Genomic DNA, 19,329 nt, shown 5'->3' on the forward strand with positions numbered 1-19,329 from the left:
GCAGATTTTTTTAATCAGATGTTCATGTTTTAAACTTTAAATGGGCATTACAAATTAAGCTTTATTTATGTAAAAGAAAGAACTAGTTTGTTTTAAAAGGCAAGCGACTTTTGGGGCAAATTCACATTCGAAGCTCCACATTTTGTCAGACACATGTATTACCCCGGTATGGAAAAGCACTTCAAAGATGCTTACTGAGTTTCCTAAAATAGATGTATTTTCTCAAGTTCTGATTATTCTATTGTTTATTCCCCCCAAAAGCGGCATGAATATGCACAAACCATGAAAATTTTCAGTAAGGGTAGGATTTCTTCAGGACATATGCAAGAACTGTGTGTGTCTTAAAGCAGGTAATTAATTTCGAATACAGATGGAGCCTGTGAAGCTCTGAAAGTCTGCCCTTTCACATGTGCCTATGTTTTTTAAATGGAGGGATATATGTATATACATATATATTTATACCCAGAAAACACCGACATCTTCAGGGCTGCAGTGTTTGTGTCTGCTGACAGCCTTCTCTCCAGCTAAAATACCAGTGGATGTTAAGTTATGGTACAGCATCGGTGCTGTGAACTTCATGAAGGTAGGAGTGCGCTGCAGAGCTGGATGACAGACATGGTGTGCTCTGCAGTACCTAACTACTGACCAGGATTAACAGGGCCAATGCTGAGATACAGGAGAGATGATTTTGGTTGATGTCGTCTGGCACCACATATGAGAATTGTATAGGGTACGAGGTGGGGACAAGGTACAGGGATGAGAGTCGGGGGAGTGGAGTTTCATTCCCAGTCCATCAGACCTCTGTGTTAGGCAAATCAGTTGCCTGCTGATATCGTTTTGTTGTCTAGGCCAGTGTGGACATTTTTAGCTGCTGTTTGAAAAGTACCTTGAGATCTTCCTGGGGAAGGAGGTTGCTCTAGATGGCACATCATGAAGAGGTAACCTGTCTATGTCCGGTTTGGTTTTGTACAAGGAGGGCGACCTGCATTTCTGTTGAGAAGAATACGTTTAGGAATGTTCCTATTTGTTTCTAGTGTTAAAAATTCAAATCTTAAGTATTCCAGTGGGTGCAGAGCTAATAAAATGGTGGCATCACAAGAGATGAGGCTGTGTCAATGTGCAATTTGGGACTTCTGTTTTTCAGAGTACTGATAAAGTAATTTGAGGTGTGTCTACTCACAGGCATAATATCTTCTTTCCTTCATGGGCAAATGTTCACATTCCAGGGTAAGAAAGCCATTTGTGCACAATAAAACCCATGTACCTTTATTCCAGAATAACAATGTCTGTGCACCTGAGCTAATCAGGAAGAGAAGAAGTACCAAAAGCTTCAGCTGAGGCAGTTTAAACTGGGTATAAATCCTTCATCCCCTTTTTCTCTACCCAATAGACAGTTGAGATATAGTTTGATTTCTCTGAATAAACTGAAATAGGACTCTCTTAAAGAAAACCTAGGTGTCCGTACCAATGGACTGCCCAGCTTTCAGTGTTTAAATGCTGCTGCAAGTTTGTGTGTAGACAAGGCCCAAGAGAGTTATGATGAAGCTATTAGAAGAGGAAGTGATTCTTTTTTTCTTAGACTGATTAAAATTCTTTGAGCTTTCTGTTTGTTTGTTTTAAAATACCTATTTAGCTTTTAATTAACATGTAAGAGAAAGGAAGCTAGTTAAATATTCAATACCTCCTCCCTTTCAATTAAGGTAGAACAGTACACAATGCATGATGAGGCCTCTGGGAAGTATGGAAAAACAGAGAAGAGCAGGCTCCTGATTATCATTTTCAAGGGGACTGTAAAGGTGAAACCCATCTGATTATTATTAACATTAATAATAATAATGTTGAAGCTTTTTTTTTAACATCAGCAGTTTAAAAATGCAGTTACTGTTTAGAACCTTACGTGCTAAGTTTTGCCTCTAAGTACCTTCACTTTTCCCATCCTATTCCTTATTTTGAAGGCAAGGATGCGGGATTTTCTAGTAAGTCTTTTCAGTATCTTTGTGGAGAGGCTGCAGATCTTGGAGAAGTTATTCTTCATGCTCCATGCCCTTGTTTTCATTTTGATGCCTTTCTTTCAGTCCCAGCGAGTCGGCAGCCTCAAACATACAGCCCTGAAAGCTCAAACAAGCAAGTGGGAAATGTGGCCGCCATGCTCTCTGCTAGGATCTAGTCTCTTCCCCTTTTTCTTTTCTCCCCCTTGAAAAATCCAGTTACCTTCTGTCTGTGAGTCTGTTATCCCTCAAAATTGCACTTAAACATTTAGAAAAGAATGCCTCAATAAAAGAAATTATTTGGGAAAATATACTAGTATTTATAATTCAATAGATATCCTTCCTAAACTTTAATTCCTTCTTCTTGATCTTGTGCACCCTAATTCCTCTAACAAAACATTTATTTTGTTAGCAGTCCTGTTTAAAACAGAGTTATATTAACTAAACAAACAAAGAAAGACCATTTTATATTGTGGAAAGAGCACAAACCACTGCCCAAAAAGTGATGTATTTTTAAACTTGCTATTTCTTTTAGTGTGATGAGACAAGTTACCTGTAGAAAATACTTTGTTTTTATCAAGAACCTTACAAAAATTATTTTTTTAATCCTTATGTTACATAAACATATTTTTAAATGGAATTGCTGGCACCAGAAATCAATTGTATAAATGTATGGCTGAATGAGTGGTTGCCTTTTTTTTTTGAAGGACTGAAAAGATAACAGATGCTAAAATGCACAGCCATTGGATAGGTTTCATGTGCTGTGACTTCAAGGTTTACTGGATATAAGAATGCATTAATTTTTTAAAAAAGAAAGAAATGTTTTGTAAAAAGATTTCTGACTGCATATAAAGCAAGACTTTCCTGATTCAACTTTTAAATTAGCTTATTGTGATGACCTACTCGGAAATGCATGATGACAGTATGAGTTTATTAACTAACTGCTTTCTTATCTGATGAGTGGTGACCTATTTGGTGCTATGGCCTGTTATTTTCAAAAAACCCAGCTTATTTCCCGCATGATTCTTCCTTCCAAACACATAAACACTTGAGTAGCTTTACGTCTATGTCTGTGATTACTCATCAGTAGAGTTAATGATGTGTATTTACTGGCTGGACTAAAACAAGAATTAGTCCAATTAGTTCAATAATTGGTTATTTAACAAATACTTCCTTAATTACTGAGAGTCCATTCCTACTTCAACTGTAAATAATAGAAATTCTCCCATTAATTTCTGCTAAAGTGATATTTTTTTCTTTTTTAAAAACTTTTTTTTTTTTTTTTTGTTTCAGAACCCTATTCACATAAATTAGAGGAAAATTTCACAGTTCCAGAAGATAATGAAAATTGCACCTTCTGTCAGAAGGTTTATATTTAGGTCAAACTCTTATCCAGATGAACTTAACACCTTGTATGATTTATTTTATTTCATTTAATTTAATTTTATTTTATTTTATTGCATTTTATTTTATTTTTTTTTATTTTATTTTATTTTATTTTTAAAGGAAAAAGGCCAAAACAAGTAGTATTCATATATCTGGAAATAGTAAAGTTTTGTTATCTAGAAAATTCTTTGCTACTGATTAAAAGTTATGTGAGCAATCTAAAACAGAAGTCTTTGAATTGGTTGACCTCAGAGGTGTATCGTTTAGATGCAAATTCCACTAATGTCAATTTTATCTCATCTAGATATGAACTATACCTAGTTACAACTAGCCCATGCCATAGAATTATAGGAGATGATAAAGGCTGGTGTGCAGAAGATTTTGCCTGTGGATTTTGGAAGAGGGTCCTGCCCAGCTAGATAGCATGGACTTCCCATTGTAAGAAGATACGAAGCTGTATAGAGAAGGCTCTACCTAACCCTTCTTCAGCTTGTTTCTAGTCCTTCTATGATTAGAGCATCTTCAAGAAGGGATAGAGGGAAAGAAGGGATCAGTTTGGCAGAGGATGTGCAAGAGGGGCTTTCCTAGGGTAACATGGAGACATGGGGTCTTGTCTGCAGGAGGCCATGGTGTAGGCACATACTTTCCTAAGTAGAAGCAAATACAAGACCAAGTGCTGTGCACGTGGAGATGTGTAGATAAGCCTCAATCTTACACTTTCAGAATATTTTTACTTGTGTTTTTTTCTTTTTTCCCCTCCAGATTCTCTGGAGCAGATGTACAGGAAGGATAATACCGATAAAAAGCAATAGCAGTAAATCCCTAACTTTTTCCTTTCTCCTTTTTTAAAGGTGAACATACCCAAGAAACCAGTTCACCTCATTCACTGAAGAAGGATGTAGAAAACATGGGGAAAGGTAAAATAAATAAGGGCCTCTTACATTATAAAACTGCTCTTTGTTTTAATAGAATATGAGGATAATAGGGGGCACTTTTGTTCTGCACCGTATTTTAAGCTTGTCAAATAACATATGAATAATATATGGACCTTTGGGTGGATATAATTGAGATTAATGCATATATATCAATCAATACATGACACTGTAATATAATACTTTAAAATAATATATTACATTGATTTATATTCATGGCTTTCTGCACAAAATCTATTGTAGGTCTATGCAACACTTTTTTTTTATAACTGCTTAAATATTTTGTCTTATAATAATGAATTGCTCTGCAACTATTCTTTCAAGAATTATTTGTACAGATTAGCAAAACCACTTTTCTTTTCCCTTTGTTAGAGGAACTCCAGAAGGTTTTGTTTGAACAGATCGACTTACGGAGGAGACTAGAACAGGAGTTCCAGGTGTTGAAAGGAAATGCGTCTTTCCCAGTCTTCAGTAAGATACATATCTGTGGTTTTGGTGTTATTTATGGGTGGTTGGGTTTGTCAGATTGTTAAAGTGGGAAAGGTGTGTTCTTAGTTGTGTTGCCAGGATCTTTGCTTAGTTCTGCTGAAGCTGATGGCACTTTTGCCTTGGTTTTTCAGACCTTTTGTAGGGAAAATCTGAAGCTGGATGTCTATTTAATGTGTATTTTGCTGATTTTGATAACATTGAATACAGTGAGTAGATGGAAACATGTCTGGGGCTTCTTGGGGTACAGCAGTGTCGGTGGTCTTAACCAGCTTTTTGGAGGCTTTTGAAGATGAGGTACTTGATAGTTACCTTTAGGGAGTTCTAGGTAATGATGGAGAATTGATGTGGCCCCTGTTTAAGGGACAGAAATACCTATTTGGACTTTTCTTCTTGAGATGGGCTATTTGAGATGGCCCTTCCACCATGACTGATGAGCAGGGTGCTGCTGTCCAGGGGTGATGGAATGTGCCTGCCATGTGTTAAATAAGAGAAAACAAAATGGACACTTAGGGTTTTCATGAAGCTGCCAGAAAGTTACACTGCATGCACAGGGAGAAAGACTCATTGACTGAGACTTTTTGAATTATGCTGGCATCAATTGGGAAAAACATGCTTCAGTGAGAAATCCCACATAGGTCAGGACAATGTAGAAGACACAGTAAGGGCTCTCGTAACATGCAATGAATGTAACATTACAGGCTCTTGTGACATTTGCTAAACTCTTAACTCATACTTGCCTGAAATGTCTGACCAGCACCCAGCATGAAACTGCTCTCATATTGGTTTATCATGATTCCTTGAAGAGTTCAGAAACTCAGTGTTGTTAGACCTCTAGGTTCCTTGATAAAAACTCCAGGGACAAAACCCAGTATTGCCAGGTCCCACAAAGTAAGCAGGTCAACCAGAACCCACTGCTGCAAGCTGATGAGTGTTGCATCTCCCAGGAAAAGTTGGGAACACAGACATCATTCTCCTATTATTTAAAGAAAATACACTTGTCCCCTTTATGTAGCATCAGATAGGGTAAGTTCAGGGAAGCAAGGAAGTGCAAGAACTCTGGCAATGACTCCATCTTTAGCCCAAATATTGAAAGATGTAGACAGCTTCATAAATAAAGGAGAAGAGCCGCCTGAGGTGATATTGATATTAATGAAAGGAGGATAACCTCATCCTTCAGTATAAATCCAGTCATTACTTGGGTTTGGGAGTGAGGTAATTTTAAAATAATTTGTGTAGATCAAAACACTGATGTGTGGTATTGGTGCAATGGCATCTTGGAATTTTGCCATTCAAGTCACTTATTTATCCTTTTGCTCTTCTACAGTAAAATTAATGCTCTGTCATTGCCGTGTAAATAAACACTGCAATTAAACCACATGAAATACAATTCAAATAAAAGAAAAGAACGCGTACGGCTGACCAAGGAAGTGGCGACTGTATGCTGGCTTGAGAAATATGTGGTTTCAATGTACCACAAAGTAGTGGTCAATTTTCTTCAGGATTAAAATAGAAACCAGATAATGTGCAATAAACAATATATACAAGTGACCGTAAAACCTATTTACAGATTTAGATTTACCAAAAAAACCCACCCCTCCTCCGCATATAATAAAACAAGAAGAAGGGTCTTTATAAAGCAAAGAAGCGTAAAATCCAGGGTAAAAGGGGTTTGTCCTCTAGAACAATACATGTCCTAGCAAAAGAGAAGAGGTCTGCGCCAGGCTCGTGTTGCTGGATGGGGCTGCTGCTTTATATCAAGTATTAGAAAGTGTTTAGCCGAGGTTTCCCAAGTCAGTATCTGTGTGGGGTGGTGTTGGACAGGGAGAAGCTAGGCAGGGAAGTCTTCAGAGAACCAGCTAAAGGAATGTTGAGGTAAAATTAAAATTGTGTTGATGGGTTTATCATGGCTTGGAAACACTTGAGGCTGTAGGAGGGAGTGAAGAGCAGGCAGGTAGCGGGGTTTATAACTGACGTGGTTTAAGTCCAGCCGGTAGCTCAGAACTACACAGCAGCTTGCTTACTCCTCCCCTGTTCTTCCTCCCCCTGCTCCTGGAGGGATGGGGAGGAGAATGAAAAGAATGTAATTCCCATGTGTTGAGATAAGAGCAGTCTAGTAACTAAGGTATAACACAAACCACTGCTGCTGCCACCAATAATAATAATGATAAGAGAAATAACAAGGGAAGAGAATACAGCCGCTCACCACGTGCTGACCGATACCCAGCTCAACCCGAGCAGTGATCTAGCCCTTCCGGATGACTCCCCCCAGTTTATATACTGGGCATGACGTGCTGTGGTATGGAATACCTCTTTGGCTAGTTTGGGTCAGGTGTCCTGTCTCTGCTTCCTCCTGGCTTCTCCTCCTCCCTGATCTGCCATGAGACTCATGAGACTCAGAAAGTCCTTGGTTGGAGTAAACATTATTTAGCAACAACTAAAAGCATCGGTGTTATCAGCATTGTTCCCAGGCTGAAAGTCAAAAACACAGGACTGCACCAGCTACTAAGAAGGAGAAAAATGCTACTGCTGAACCCAGGACAATATCCTATCCCACTCTGGCTCACCGCAGCATCAGGCTGAGCAGCAGTGGGAACTGGATTTCTGTCCCAGTCCTAAAGCTGCTGAGGACAGGAGCAGTCTACCAGGGTAATTCTCAATCCCACAGGTTGTGGTGGTTCTCCCTGTGCTTTTAACTGTCTGTGGTAAATAAGAAGCCTTGGGTTTTTAAGTCTTCTCAACCTTATTTAAAAAGGAGGAAATGCATCCCTATTCAGCTATGTGTGAGATATGGAAGGTATCACTGTACCTCTCTAGAAATTGCCTCTCTTGGGTTACGTGTAATTAACTCCAAACTCACCTTTTTGTTTGGGGTCTTGCACTGGGAACTGAGCGCATTTGGGGTGTTTTACCTTAATAGCCTCAAAGCACTACCCACAGTGGTGCCATGCAGTCTTGTGTGTAAATGGTGTTTGGTTTCCACTGTCTCCTCATGGAAATCACTGCTAAATGAGAACTGATCTTATTTGCAAACTCATTTAGCAGTACTGTGCTGCATGCTTCTCTGTGGCTTCTTGTACCTGCTTGAAATTTGGACCATAATTTATAAAGCAGCCGGCCTTGTCTTCTACTGTTTGTACCTTTATTTTTTATATTGTTGTTGTGCTTGAAAGCTGAAGATAGGGCTTTCCTTTGCCTGTAACATCTCTCAATGCAGAGATCACTTGAAGAAAATAAAAAAATGAAAAGGTCAGATCACTTGAAGAAAATCAAAGAATTTGCTGTCCTGATACAAATATGAGCATCTGTGTGTGATGACAGCGTATTCCCCAGAACTCTCTTCTGTTCTGTGCCTTTGGTGTCGGCTGGCATGCATTTTGTCCATGTGCATTTAACAATGTGGCAATAAAATGGTGGAGACATAGTCTGGATAGTTAAAGTATTTAATTTTGTGTTAAGAAAGCTATTTAAATATTCATGTCTTTTCTCTTGGGTATTGCTTATAGCTTTGTCTGTAGGCATTCAGATTCAGATAAATGCTGCCAGAAAAAAAAATGGCTATCCTTACCATTAACACCCCATTTCCACTGCAAGCTTGGACATTTGCAGTGCAGGATTGAGCAAGATTTCTGAGCTAGTTGTTCTGAGAGGTGATGAGCCTGTGAAGAGGCAGTCAGGAGGAAACTGTCGAGTAGAGAAGGAATATTTTTCCATGTAGCCTACTCATACTGGAACTGGGGGACCTCAGTCATAGCTGGCACATATATGTCAGCCTTTAGTGACCAGGATAGGAAGCGATCACCATTTTATACTGCACAGCTCTTCTGGAGCTAGGAAGAGGGGAACTGCAAACCTGCTTTGTTTCTGTCGGCTTCTTTTCCTCGTTGAGTTGGAGTAGAGGGAATAGGCTGAAAAATTCTGTGGGCATTTACTTGAAATTTGAGAAACTTTTTATAGGATAATGTTGTCGTATCCTTTTCTGTGTGGCTGAGCTGGACTCCTGATGGTTTCAGCTGGATAAATTTTCTCACTCTTTCTGTGTTTAATTGCTTTTTTTTTTGTTGTCCTGAAGTGCCTCCGTGCCTTATAAACAACAGCTTTTGGTCATCATTCAGAGAGGCAAAATTCTTGTGTGAAAGAGGACAGAGCTCTGCCACCTTGTAGTTTATTCTTCTGTGTTCCTATGCCCACACTTGATGGTGGTATGTCCTCTTCCCCTGCAGGAGAGATATATCCTTCCTGTCCACTGCGTCATGCCGTGTCTGCTCACTGCTTTCCTGCTCCTGCTTTTGGGGTTGAGAAGTTGTTGCAAGGCTGTGTGACTGTGTCCCAGCATGATTATTTAATTCTCTTAATTGGTTAGTTGTAAATAAACCTTTTTAGCTGCCTTGGTCTTGTAGTTCTTTTCCAAGCTCTGTGTGTTCAGATGCTCCATGCCGTTTTCTGTTGGCCTTCACCTTGCTATTTTCTATGCTTGTTTCCTGATTCAGAATGATACTGGATGGAATGGATTTTCTTTCCTCCTCCATTTAATAATCCACCATTGCACTCAGGTCTCCATCATGCAGCTCTCCATGTTATTTGCTTCCTGTTGATAGTTTTGTTCATATTTTTATTTTTCCCTCCCTCCAACAGCAGTGTTATGAAAACAGACAAGCAGTTAATTTTCTACCAAATTTTGTCTGAACTGGATAGAGAGGAGGAAAACAAGGAAGAAAGAAGGAGCTAGTGAAGCAGAAAGGCTGGTCTGTGCTATAACCCAGCTGTCAAGAATCAGTCTTTCAAAGACTTTTTCCCTTCTGCTTTCCACGTCACTGTTTATGGAGCTTTAGTCTGGGTTTTGTTCAAAGCCATCAGCACGATGTTACAAACTACAAATCAAATCCTGCATCCTTGAACACTTTCTCTTCTCACTCGTTGGACATCGCTATTGATGTCAACAGATTTATGCCAAAGCAAAGGGGAACAGCTTTTGCTCTTCTCATCAGCATTGGTAGACGTTTGACTAATGACTGCAGAGCCTTGTCCATGGAGAAGAATAACTGTGGGAATAAATGCTAGCAACAGACACTTAGCAGAATATGTTTGCTAATTGGGAAATAACTGAATCTGATTTTTCCATGTCTCTTGTTTGAAGTGTCATCTACTAGATAAGTTTCTGTTAGGAACATGTTTTAATTGGGTGAAGGGCTTTGTTTCATGGTTCCTTAGTAGTGATTTGTTTTGATTTAGCTTTATTTATATGAATTCTACTGTGTGGTCTCCATTTTAATTACTGCATCTGCTTCTTTTTTTCCTCTTCTTACAGATAATTTTCAAGATCAGATGAAGCGGGAACTGGCGTACAGAGAAGAAATGGTACAGCAGTTACAAATTGTAAGTTTGCTTTCTCTGCTAAAAATGTTATAAACTGTTGCTTTATGTTTTTTCAATGCAATGCTCAAACTTTCCCTTTGTGAGCCATGCAGATGTACTATTCCCGAGCTCATATTCCTGAGCTCAGCTGGTTTAGAGTCTAATTACCTGGAGATTTACTTTCATACGGTAACCAGATGGGTCTTCATGTTTCAACTAAACAAAATGCGTTGACTCAATGCTGAGAGGTACTTCTTCAGAGTGAAAGTGAGGTCTGAATCAGTAAACCTTAAGCAGTTAATGTTTCTACCTTGTACGAGTTGCCAAGGGGTGCATTTCAGCCCTTGGTAGGGAATCTGTACCAGGCCAGCTTCTCACTGGCAAATAAACCTCAGGATGTGTCTTTGTCAAATTTCAGCTGCTAGAAGAAGTGCTTAACTCAGCAGTAAAGAATTGAGTTGCCAAAACACAGCTCAGTGCAGGGGCACACATTGCTGTTGGGTTTTTTGCTTGTTTTTTTAAAATCAAGAGGGATTTTGCATGTGTGTGTTAGTGCAGCTCTGTATCATTGTAACAACTGTGCTGCTTTGAAAACTTGACATAGTTAATCCAGTACAATCGAGGGATGTAGTATATAAAACTGTTTCGTACTCAGTGTTTAGTGTAAGAGCAGGGCATGTTAACAAATGGGAGGCTATGAGCATGCTAATAGTTCTTTTCCTGTGATCAATCTGGTGTTATTCAACAGGGATTTTTTGAAGCAGGTTTGCCAGATATCTCCACTTACCTGGATCCAGTCTGTGCTTGAACATCTGAATTTTCCTTGTGCTTGTCACAGAGCCTAGTGCAGGGAAGGCATTGTCCAGCCTTCTGGTACTGTCATTTTCTAATTGATGGGTTGGGACATAAAAATAAAGCTGAAGGCCAGGATTGTCAAACTTGTGCACCTATGTTTAGAGGCTTTTAGGAGTGGCCTTATTTTTAGAGCTGCTGAACATTCCTGCTCCCTGTTCCTGCTGACTTCAGGGATTTCAATGAGAGATGGAGGGTGCTTGAAGGAGGTTGTTTATGGAGGGAATTCAAGTCCATAACATCTTTGGAGATTTTTTTCTGCTGCTTGTCTCCACTCTTTTTCTTTAACGTGTCCAGTGGTTACTGTGTTCCCCTTTGTCTGCCAAAGCCAATAAAGGACTTTGGCTTGATCTGTGAATTGCATTGCATTACAGAAGCTGGTAATTAAGATGCCATCCTGAAAAGTACTTCCCCTGCTGCTTTGGATTTGAGGCAGGTGACCTGTCTGATTCCTCCTGTGAAGCACATTGAAACACAAAGTTTGTGGCCCCACTTCAGCCTTTATCTCTTGTGTCAGGTGAACTTGGAGCTAAATCTGCCTCTTAGGAGAGAATGGATCATCTCTGCCATTCACTTTGTGATCCAGTTCTGAAGTTGTTTCTGAAGCTGGATGTCACCACCTCCAGCCAGCTTATCTACAAGAAGTGGAAAAATCGTAAGGTTCAGTGGAGTGCTTTTTCTTGGGCAGGAAAAGACATATGATCATGTAATTCACACCTTTTTATGGTGCATGCTACAGAAAGATTAATAGTCATTTGATCATTGATCAGAGCTGTCTGAATGTACTTACAGTGAATAGTTTCAACATTTAATGTGCTGCACCAGCAGTTCAGGACCCCTTCACTCACTGTGGCTGCTTAAGTTTAGTTATCACTAACAGAAATGTTATCACATCATCAGTAAGTCTTTATGCTCACATTTGGGTATCCCTCCCAATACTGGTGAGAAAGGTTGTATAGCAGTGAGACAATTAAAAGGATGTTTGCATCTGAAGAACTGAGAGACTGCTGCAAATAACAAGTGTGTTTGTTTAAGATGGGTGCAGAAACCTTCAGGGATGTTTTCAGTGGTAACTGAAATGGAGTTAGCACTTCTGATGTGATAACTCTTGCAGTTACTTTAATTCATTCAAGGGAATATACCTTGTGTGCTTATATGTAGAATTGAGATTGCTGAGCTGAATGTGTTAACTCCTTTGGCCTTTTTGGGTAATGGCATAGATGAGTTAGAGCTTTTAGTGCAAGATACACAAAAAGCTTGGTTACTTCTTAATTTTTTTTTCATTTGTTGTGTTGTTTTTAAAAGGGGCAGGTTGTTTTGGCTTGTATGTACATGGGATGCTCTACTATTGCTTTAGCAGAGCTGCCCACACCTCATTTTCTTGTTAACATCGAAGTGCAAAGATAAAAGCAGAAGTCTTTAATGTATACTTAAATCTTCATTTTACTTGCAGTTTCACAGCCCTATATCTTTGTATTATTAAACTCAAAATTTACTAGTATAACTAGCTGCAGAACCTAGCTTAATTGCTTTGTTTATTTTACAAACAATATGAATGCACAGAGTCAGTTTCTTTTGGCTCTTCTCACCACTGAAGGATTATAAAACTTCAGTTAGTCCTTTCTGAAGACTTGTGCATGATCTTGAAGGCATCTCCTGTAACAGGGGGTACCAGAGGCAGGTTTTGCAGCAGCGATGGTTTCGCTCATGCTGCGCTGGAATTCCTCAAGCTACATAACTGAGTAGTCAGACTTTAAAATAAACTGCCTTGGCGTGCTTGATGTGTCAGAAAGGTCAGGAATACAACAAGCTGAAGCTAAGCATGAAAAGATTAATGAAATATAAATTGTATTTGAAAACTTCCTCGTGCAAACGCCCACCACAGCCTGACTTTTACATGGAAAGGACTGATGGAAGGTGGCGGGTTTTTTTGTCCCAGTAACGCGTTTTTCTCCCAGTTCTCGGTGACGCTGTGAAGCTGTAATGCAGGAGGCGATGATGAACGGCCACGCATGGGGAGCAGCTCGGGGGGCGCTGGCGCGGGCTCCGGATGCCCTCTGCCGCTCCCCGGCCGCCACTGCACCCCCAGCACCGACTGCGAGGCACCTGGCTTCAGTGCTCATTAAAAACCTCCGTTACAGCAGCGTTTAATCAATGGGGTTTTGTTTTAATGCTCTGTCTGCTCCGGAAAAAAAAAAGCAAAAAAAAAAAGCAAAAATATATATATTTTTTATGGCTTCCTGAAAGTCAGGAGGAAAGCTCAGATCGTTGGGAAAATGGGAGGTTGAGTCCTGTTCTGTTACATCCTCTGTGATAGATGTTGGCTTCTTTGGACATAACCCTACTTGGTAGGTAGCTGGAGCAGTGGGTCATTGTGCAGCCATCAGCAATTTTTGTTGAGAAAGGATTTGGTCAGAGTGTCTTGAGCAGCTGCTAGGAAGTATTAATCAACGAACCATGGAATGGTTGGAAAGGATGTTAAAGCTCATCCAGTTTCAACCCCCTGCCACGGGCAGGGACACCTTCCACTGGAGCAGCTTGCTCCAAGCCCTTGTGTCCAACCTGGCCTTGAACACTGCCAGGGATGGGGCAGCCACAGCTTCTCTGGGCAACCTGTGCCAGTAATTCCAGTATTGCAGCCTGTTTGTGCCAAGGTCTCAGCCAAGTGCCAAGAAACAACCAGTCATCATGTTTAACAATAAAATAGGTCTTAAATCTTTGCATGTACTTTTCTCTTCCTCCTCCCTCAAAGTAGTCTCCCAAATTAGCTACATACAGTGCGTGTACTTGGAGGTCTTATATAAAATATTAATTTTATATATGGATTTAGGCATGGATCATTTGGCTTTTGCTATTCAGCTATACAGAAAGGGCCACCAAGAAGAAACAAATGTCAAACACACTGGGGTAAGTTCTAAAATGGCACATGTGATACGGCCTTAGAAGAGCTCACCTGCCTTTCAAGTTGGTTTCTGTCCAGGGTGACCAGAACTCATCTGTCAGGACAGCTAAGCCAGTCTAACAAAGCACTGAGTCGGCTGCTGCTTGAGCTTCTGCGTCTGTCTGGTATTGTTTTCTGAGCATGTGTTAGTGGATCACAGTTTAAAAGCATAAACTTTCTTCCTACCTGCCAGGTGGGAGAATGATTAGAAGCAGCATTCCAAGTACAATGATTTTTTATTACTTTTATGTTTCAATAAACCCCTCTAAAACACTGTTACAGATAGGTAGAACACTAACCTAGCATTTGTTCATTTCCTTTTGGGGGTCCCTTACAAGTAGTTTATTGGTTCCCAGGAAGCATAGACCACAGCTGTAATGTATCCATCAGGAAAGACTAAGGTTGTGTTCATCACCCTCCTCCTGTAGTTTAGGTAACTAAGATCAGGTACTGATCAATCCCACTAACTTTACATAAGGGTAAAAGGCATCAGGTCTTTGGCATGTTAGAAATGTGAGAAAGGCTGTCCTTTGTCTATCCAGCTCCAGTGGAAAGTGTTGGTTTGGTTTTGTTTGGGTTTTTTAATTTAGTTAGACCCCCATGAACTGCATTCCTCCTTCCTAGCCCAACTCTGGGCTGATATTAATGTTCAGAGCTCATAACTTGATCCAGCTGGAGCTCCTCTGATATTTGATGGCCTTACTTACTAAGATTCAGTGCTGCTTTGAATCAACTCTGTTCTTCAGAGGCAGACAATAAAATTAATCTGGAACTATCTATCTGCAAAATTGATTTCTATTTCTCCATCATGTTTCACTCTGATCTTTAAGGATTCACAAGAGTGTTTAAAAGAAGAAAAACACCTACCATGTGGTAATGCTGGTAGATCTTCAGAAGTATGAGATCATGTTCCTCTGGGTCCTACTGTAATTAAGAAAAGCACTACTAGGTTTAATTCCTATTTTAAGTTGTATATAAAAAGCAGGTGCTTTGTACAACTAGTGTATTCATTGTACAAACAAGGAATATCCACATTTTTGTGTGCAGAGACATTGGTTGCTGCATGCATGTTATTCCATATTTGAAAAATGGAAACAGTAAACAGCAGTGCTTTTATTAGGATTTCTGTTTTGGTCCTCTGCTTAAAGTGGTCCAGCTGGTTTGATTGACCTTGATAAAAACGTTAGAGGGAAACATTGATTCAGTACAATGGCTGTCGGATTTTTTGAGCTGCATCTTGTGAGAAGTGCCTGCACACAGACACACAGATAATAACAGATAGAAGAGCATTTCTGGAAACATGTTCACTGTATTTTACAGACTCCAAGGCAGGTTTCACTTCCTTGCCTCCCTCCTCCAAATCCAGAGAGATGTTTATATTTTTTTCTCATTATTTTTTTCACCTGTGCTTTAGTAGTTGGGATGATACTGCAGGTCTGTTTCTGTATGTTCAGTTATCTGCATTTGATTTTTTAGTGAAGCTTCTTTGATGTCCAAGTGTAGCAGGGGTGGAGGTGTGCTTTAGAAATTAATCCCAAATCCTGTCCACGTATCTGTGCTTTGGTTCATGTTGTGCCCCAGACTCAGAGCTTGCAAACTGGATTCCCTGAATGAAGCAAAGAGAATGTGTTCCAGGAATGCAGTTAGGAGTGTGCTGTAGGACAAGCCTGTCTTTATCAGAACAGACACCATGGATGCACAGCAGGGGAATGTATTGTCATGAAGAGCCCTAAATATATTCCACTGCAGCAGTGGAGTTACCAAATGCTCTTCAAATGTATAAAATGACATTGCAGATGATTTAACTCATGAAGGAGGTAGTTACTTCCCTATTAGACACCCAACTCTCCAAGTGTTATTTACTACTAGGAGAATGGATAACCCAACACACATTGAAAAGATGTCGATGTACCAAATATATCAGATAAGTGGATTAAGAACAGTTAATTTCTGACAGAAAGTACCCCATTGTATTATCTAGGTCAGTACAGCCTGGGAGATGTCCTATATAGTTGGTAGCCATGCAAACTGATGTTGCCGGTTGGACATCCTGAGTGGGACAGAGAAGGAAAGCAGTTGGTGAAGCATCATGGGTCTCAGCTGAAATGTGCTTGTTGAGGCAGTTTGTTTGTGGCTCCTGTTTGAATCTAAACTGTAGAAATGGGTGATGAGGTAAACAGTTTCTTTGCAGATGTCTCTGCTGCAATTTGGACAGGAGTTTTCCAGCCTTTGCAAACACTGCCCTGAAGGCAGCTCTGTTCGAGGATGTGGTGGAGGAAAGAGCTCTATTTTTTTAGGGGGGAATCCATCAGCAAGCTTCCTGATAGCTTTTCAATTCTGTCAAGACAAGGGGTTATAAGAGTAATCAGATAAAACAGCTGGATCCTGGGTCTTCTCAGATCATCGGTGGTTTTGGCCTCTCAGTTGATGCACACACATTTCCCTTTCCCTGGTGCTGTATAGTGTGGGAAGCAGCATGCCCCTATGAAAGGCTTCTGCTTTCATTCAGCCAGATGGCTCATCTTTGCAGATGCTGCTGCTTCCTGGTGTTGCTGCTTTCAATCAGATTGACCTCCTTTCCTGAGAGATGAAAGGGTTAGCTCCTGAGCTGCAGCTGCTCCTTTCTTTCCTCTCATCCTGAGCCTTCCCTGCTCTTTTCATTGTTAAGGCAGGCAGGGATGGATACATCTCTTCATGTAATTGCAGATACTACACTTTACACCAGCCAGGAGACATGCTGAGCACAATTCACACAAACATCCTCACATACTGTGGGCATAATGTAATTAAAAACAAAACAGGGATATACAAGAATGTGTGTTAGGTGTATGGTCAGTGGATATGGATGTAAATTCACAGGTTTTCAGCTTTGTGGGGTAGGTTGCTTCAACTCTGTGCATTTCCCTGCCTCTTCCTTTTGCTGTTCATGCAGCTTAAGGCCTTGCTCCTGACTTAAGCTCATCATATTTGTCATCTTGCAGTAACATATTTGACATTATTTGTGAATGTATTGTGGAGTGCTTGACAGCTGAAGAAGGTTACCTCAGTGTGTAACAGTGTCTAGTAGTGGAGGGCCATAGATTTTCTGATCCCAACCTGAATTCCTCCAGCGGTCCTTCCAAAAAGCAGCATCAAGGAATAGTGAATTTGTAGTCGCTTGGATTCCCAGCTATGGAGAAATCTCGAAGCAATTTTGTTTTGTTGCATTCTAAAGGCCCAGCGTTGGAAAAGAGCAGCCCCGAACCATATTCCCAGTAGCCAGCAAGCACATTATCCCACAATGTTTTTAAATATATCTCTGTTCCCTAATATGCCTATGTGTGTTCTCTGTTTTTCTTTAATTGTTTGTTCCACTTCAGTGGCTTCCCTCAGACTGAAGCAAGTCAGAGATAACTATTAGGAACTTCCCAATTATGATGCTATAAATATATGAAGTCTCATACTCCCAACATGCTGTATTTTGGCTGTGCAGAGATCAATGCATGTTGCTTGCTCTGATATGAACAGCTGATTTTTGTCATCTTGCAGGCAGCAGAATGGGTGGTGGATTTAATTTTTGACAGCAACTGCTAGAAACAAAATATTGGAAGACATCTTTTACATTGGATTTTAAGATCTGTCGGTTTAATTTGGGCCATTTTTGTTTTGCTTCTGTGTCAACATTCTTGTAATTTTGTAAAGAGCTCAATCCTTTCATTTAAGGCACTGTTTCCTAAAATGATACAGGGAGGCAAACAAACCCCTTCATCTACAGGGATTCCAGTTTAGAAGTTTCATTAGCCAAACCTTGGCTTAAAGCGGTGGCTTTGTCTCTGTGTCATTGCAGATTCCCTATGCAGCAAGCTTGATCAGGAAAGAAAAGCTCGGCGCACACCTCAGCAAAAGCTAAAGGTGAGCTTATGAAAGATGAGACTTTCTTCTGTCTTACCTGGATGTCATGTTTTTTCTTTGCAGCCATTGCAAGATTAAGGGGATCATTCTTTGGCTTGATATTACTGATTCTGGTCTAAAAGCTCTGTCTGTGAAGGTGTTGTGCTACTGTCTAAAGCGGGTAATTGACATGTCACATAAATTACTCCTACTGGGGTAGGACATACTGCTCAGAGTTGACCATTGGGTGAATCCAGGCCTCATTGCCTGAGCATGTACATCAGCTCTGATGCGTAGTGGTGTAAAGGTCATGTACCATCAGTGGAAGGAGGGAAATACCCTGGCATTCAGAAGGCACTAAAAGTTCACACACAGACAGGTAGAGATGAGGTTTTCTGCCCATAGTGGAGCTCTTTCTCAAGAAAAAGCAGTGTATTTTGGGAGCTTTGCAGAACAACACAGACTCTCTCTTCTGTAGCTCAGTCTCCTGCCGAGGGCGGTTACCCTGCTGCCCTTGTACAGGATATTCCCAAACCCAACACTGCATTTTTCAGGAGTGTTTCAGGAGTGCATTCAGTTAAAAGAAGCACCAACTCCATCATCATGTTTGATTGGAGAGATTCCAGTTTCAGGTGCTACAGCCTCAACATTTAAACATTTTCTCTTTTTTCTGGTAAAACAAGAGATGGAGAGGCAGAAAGGTGGTAGCCCCGCTACTGTGATATGGTACAAAATATGGCTTGTGGATTCACTGAAAAGTTCCCTGAGGTAGAGCAGGTGAATTAGAAGAAAAGAGCTATTCATAGGTAGAGGCCTCAGTAATGCACAAAGTAGAGGTACTCAGGAGAAAATCTGGAGCATCTGAGAAGGTGTTGATAGTATAGATGATGGATGTTTGCCTGAGCTATGGAAGAAGCAGATACTTAAAACATTAGGAGTAAGTATAGTTACCATATAACCAGTATCTGGCCTTGAGCTCTGCCTGCTGAGATAACGGGATTAATCTAAGCACCAAGTTGGTCTGTTTTGCCTCTTGTGCATACTTTATTACTGTCTGCCAGCATTTTCCAGTTGAGTCTCATTAATCTGAGCACTGATTTAAAATAAATTCAGTGGTGTTAATATCCCAAATAGAACAGTACGCTTCCCAGATGAGAAGCAGCAGGTCCTGCCCTGAGCGCCTTGTCCAAAGCACTGATCTACAATAAAAGTCTGCCTGAGGATGGCAGCATCAGATGAATGGCACCATTTGTTCCCATCATCAGGTTTTCATCAGCTGACAGTCCCTGCAAGGAAGGTGCTGGCATCACAGCTACGAGCATTTCTTGCTTATTTGCTGCGAGCATGGAGGATGGATGTATTTCTCATGCTGTTTTTGTTTCCAGTGGCACACCATCCCCGCAGACAACAGGGATTTCTCTAAGTAGGCCCTAGTGTTTTTGAGAGATTAGTTGTTACTTAACTGCTAAGCTAAATCAGTCAAGCAGAGAATCACAACTATATTGTTCAGAAGCAATTG

General features: G+C 40.5%; 1 protein-coding gene across 1 annotated transcript in view; it reads left to right on the forward strand.

The window, feature by feature from the left end:
• Positions 1 to 17,829, forward strand: part of SKOR2 (SKI family transcriptional corepressor 2) — a gene marked incomplete at both ends in the record, with an annotated part of 24,494 nt that extends 6,665 nt beyond the window's left edge. Inside the window, 4 exons of the mRNA XM_080637236.1 lie at positions 4,226 to 4,291; positions 4,679 to 4,777; positions 10,101 to 10,168; positions 17,767 to 17,829. Coding sequence (XP_080493362.1) covers positions 4,226 to 4,291; positions 4,679 to 4,777; positions 10,101 to 10,168; positions 17,767 to 17,829 — 296 coding nt within the window. The remainder of the gene's footprint in view (positions 1 to 4,225; positions 4,292 to 4,678; positions 4,778 to 10,100; positions 10,169 to 17,766) is intronic.
• Positions 17,830 to 19,329: the final 1,500 nt, after the last annotated feature.

The sequence above is a fragment of the Psittacula echo genome, assembly GCF_963264785.1.
Source record: "Psittacula echo genome assembly, chromosome: Z".
Classification (NCBI taxonomy): domain Eukaryota; kingdom Metazoa; phylum Chordata; class Aves; order Psittaciformes; family Psittacidae; genus Psittacula; species Psittacula echo.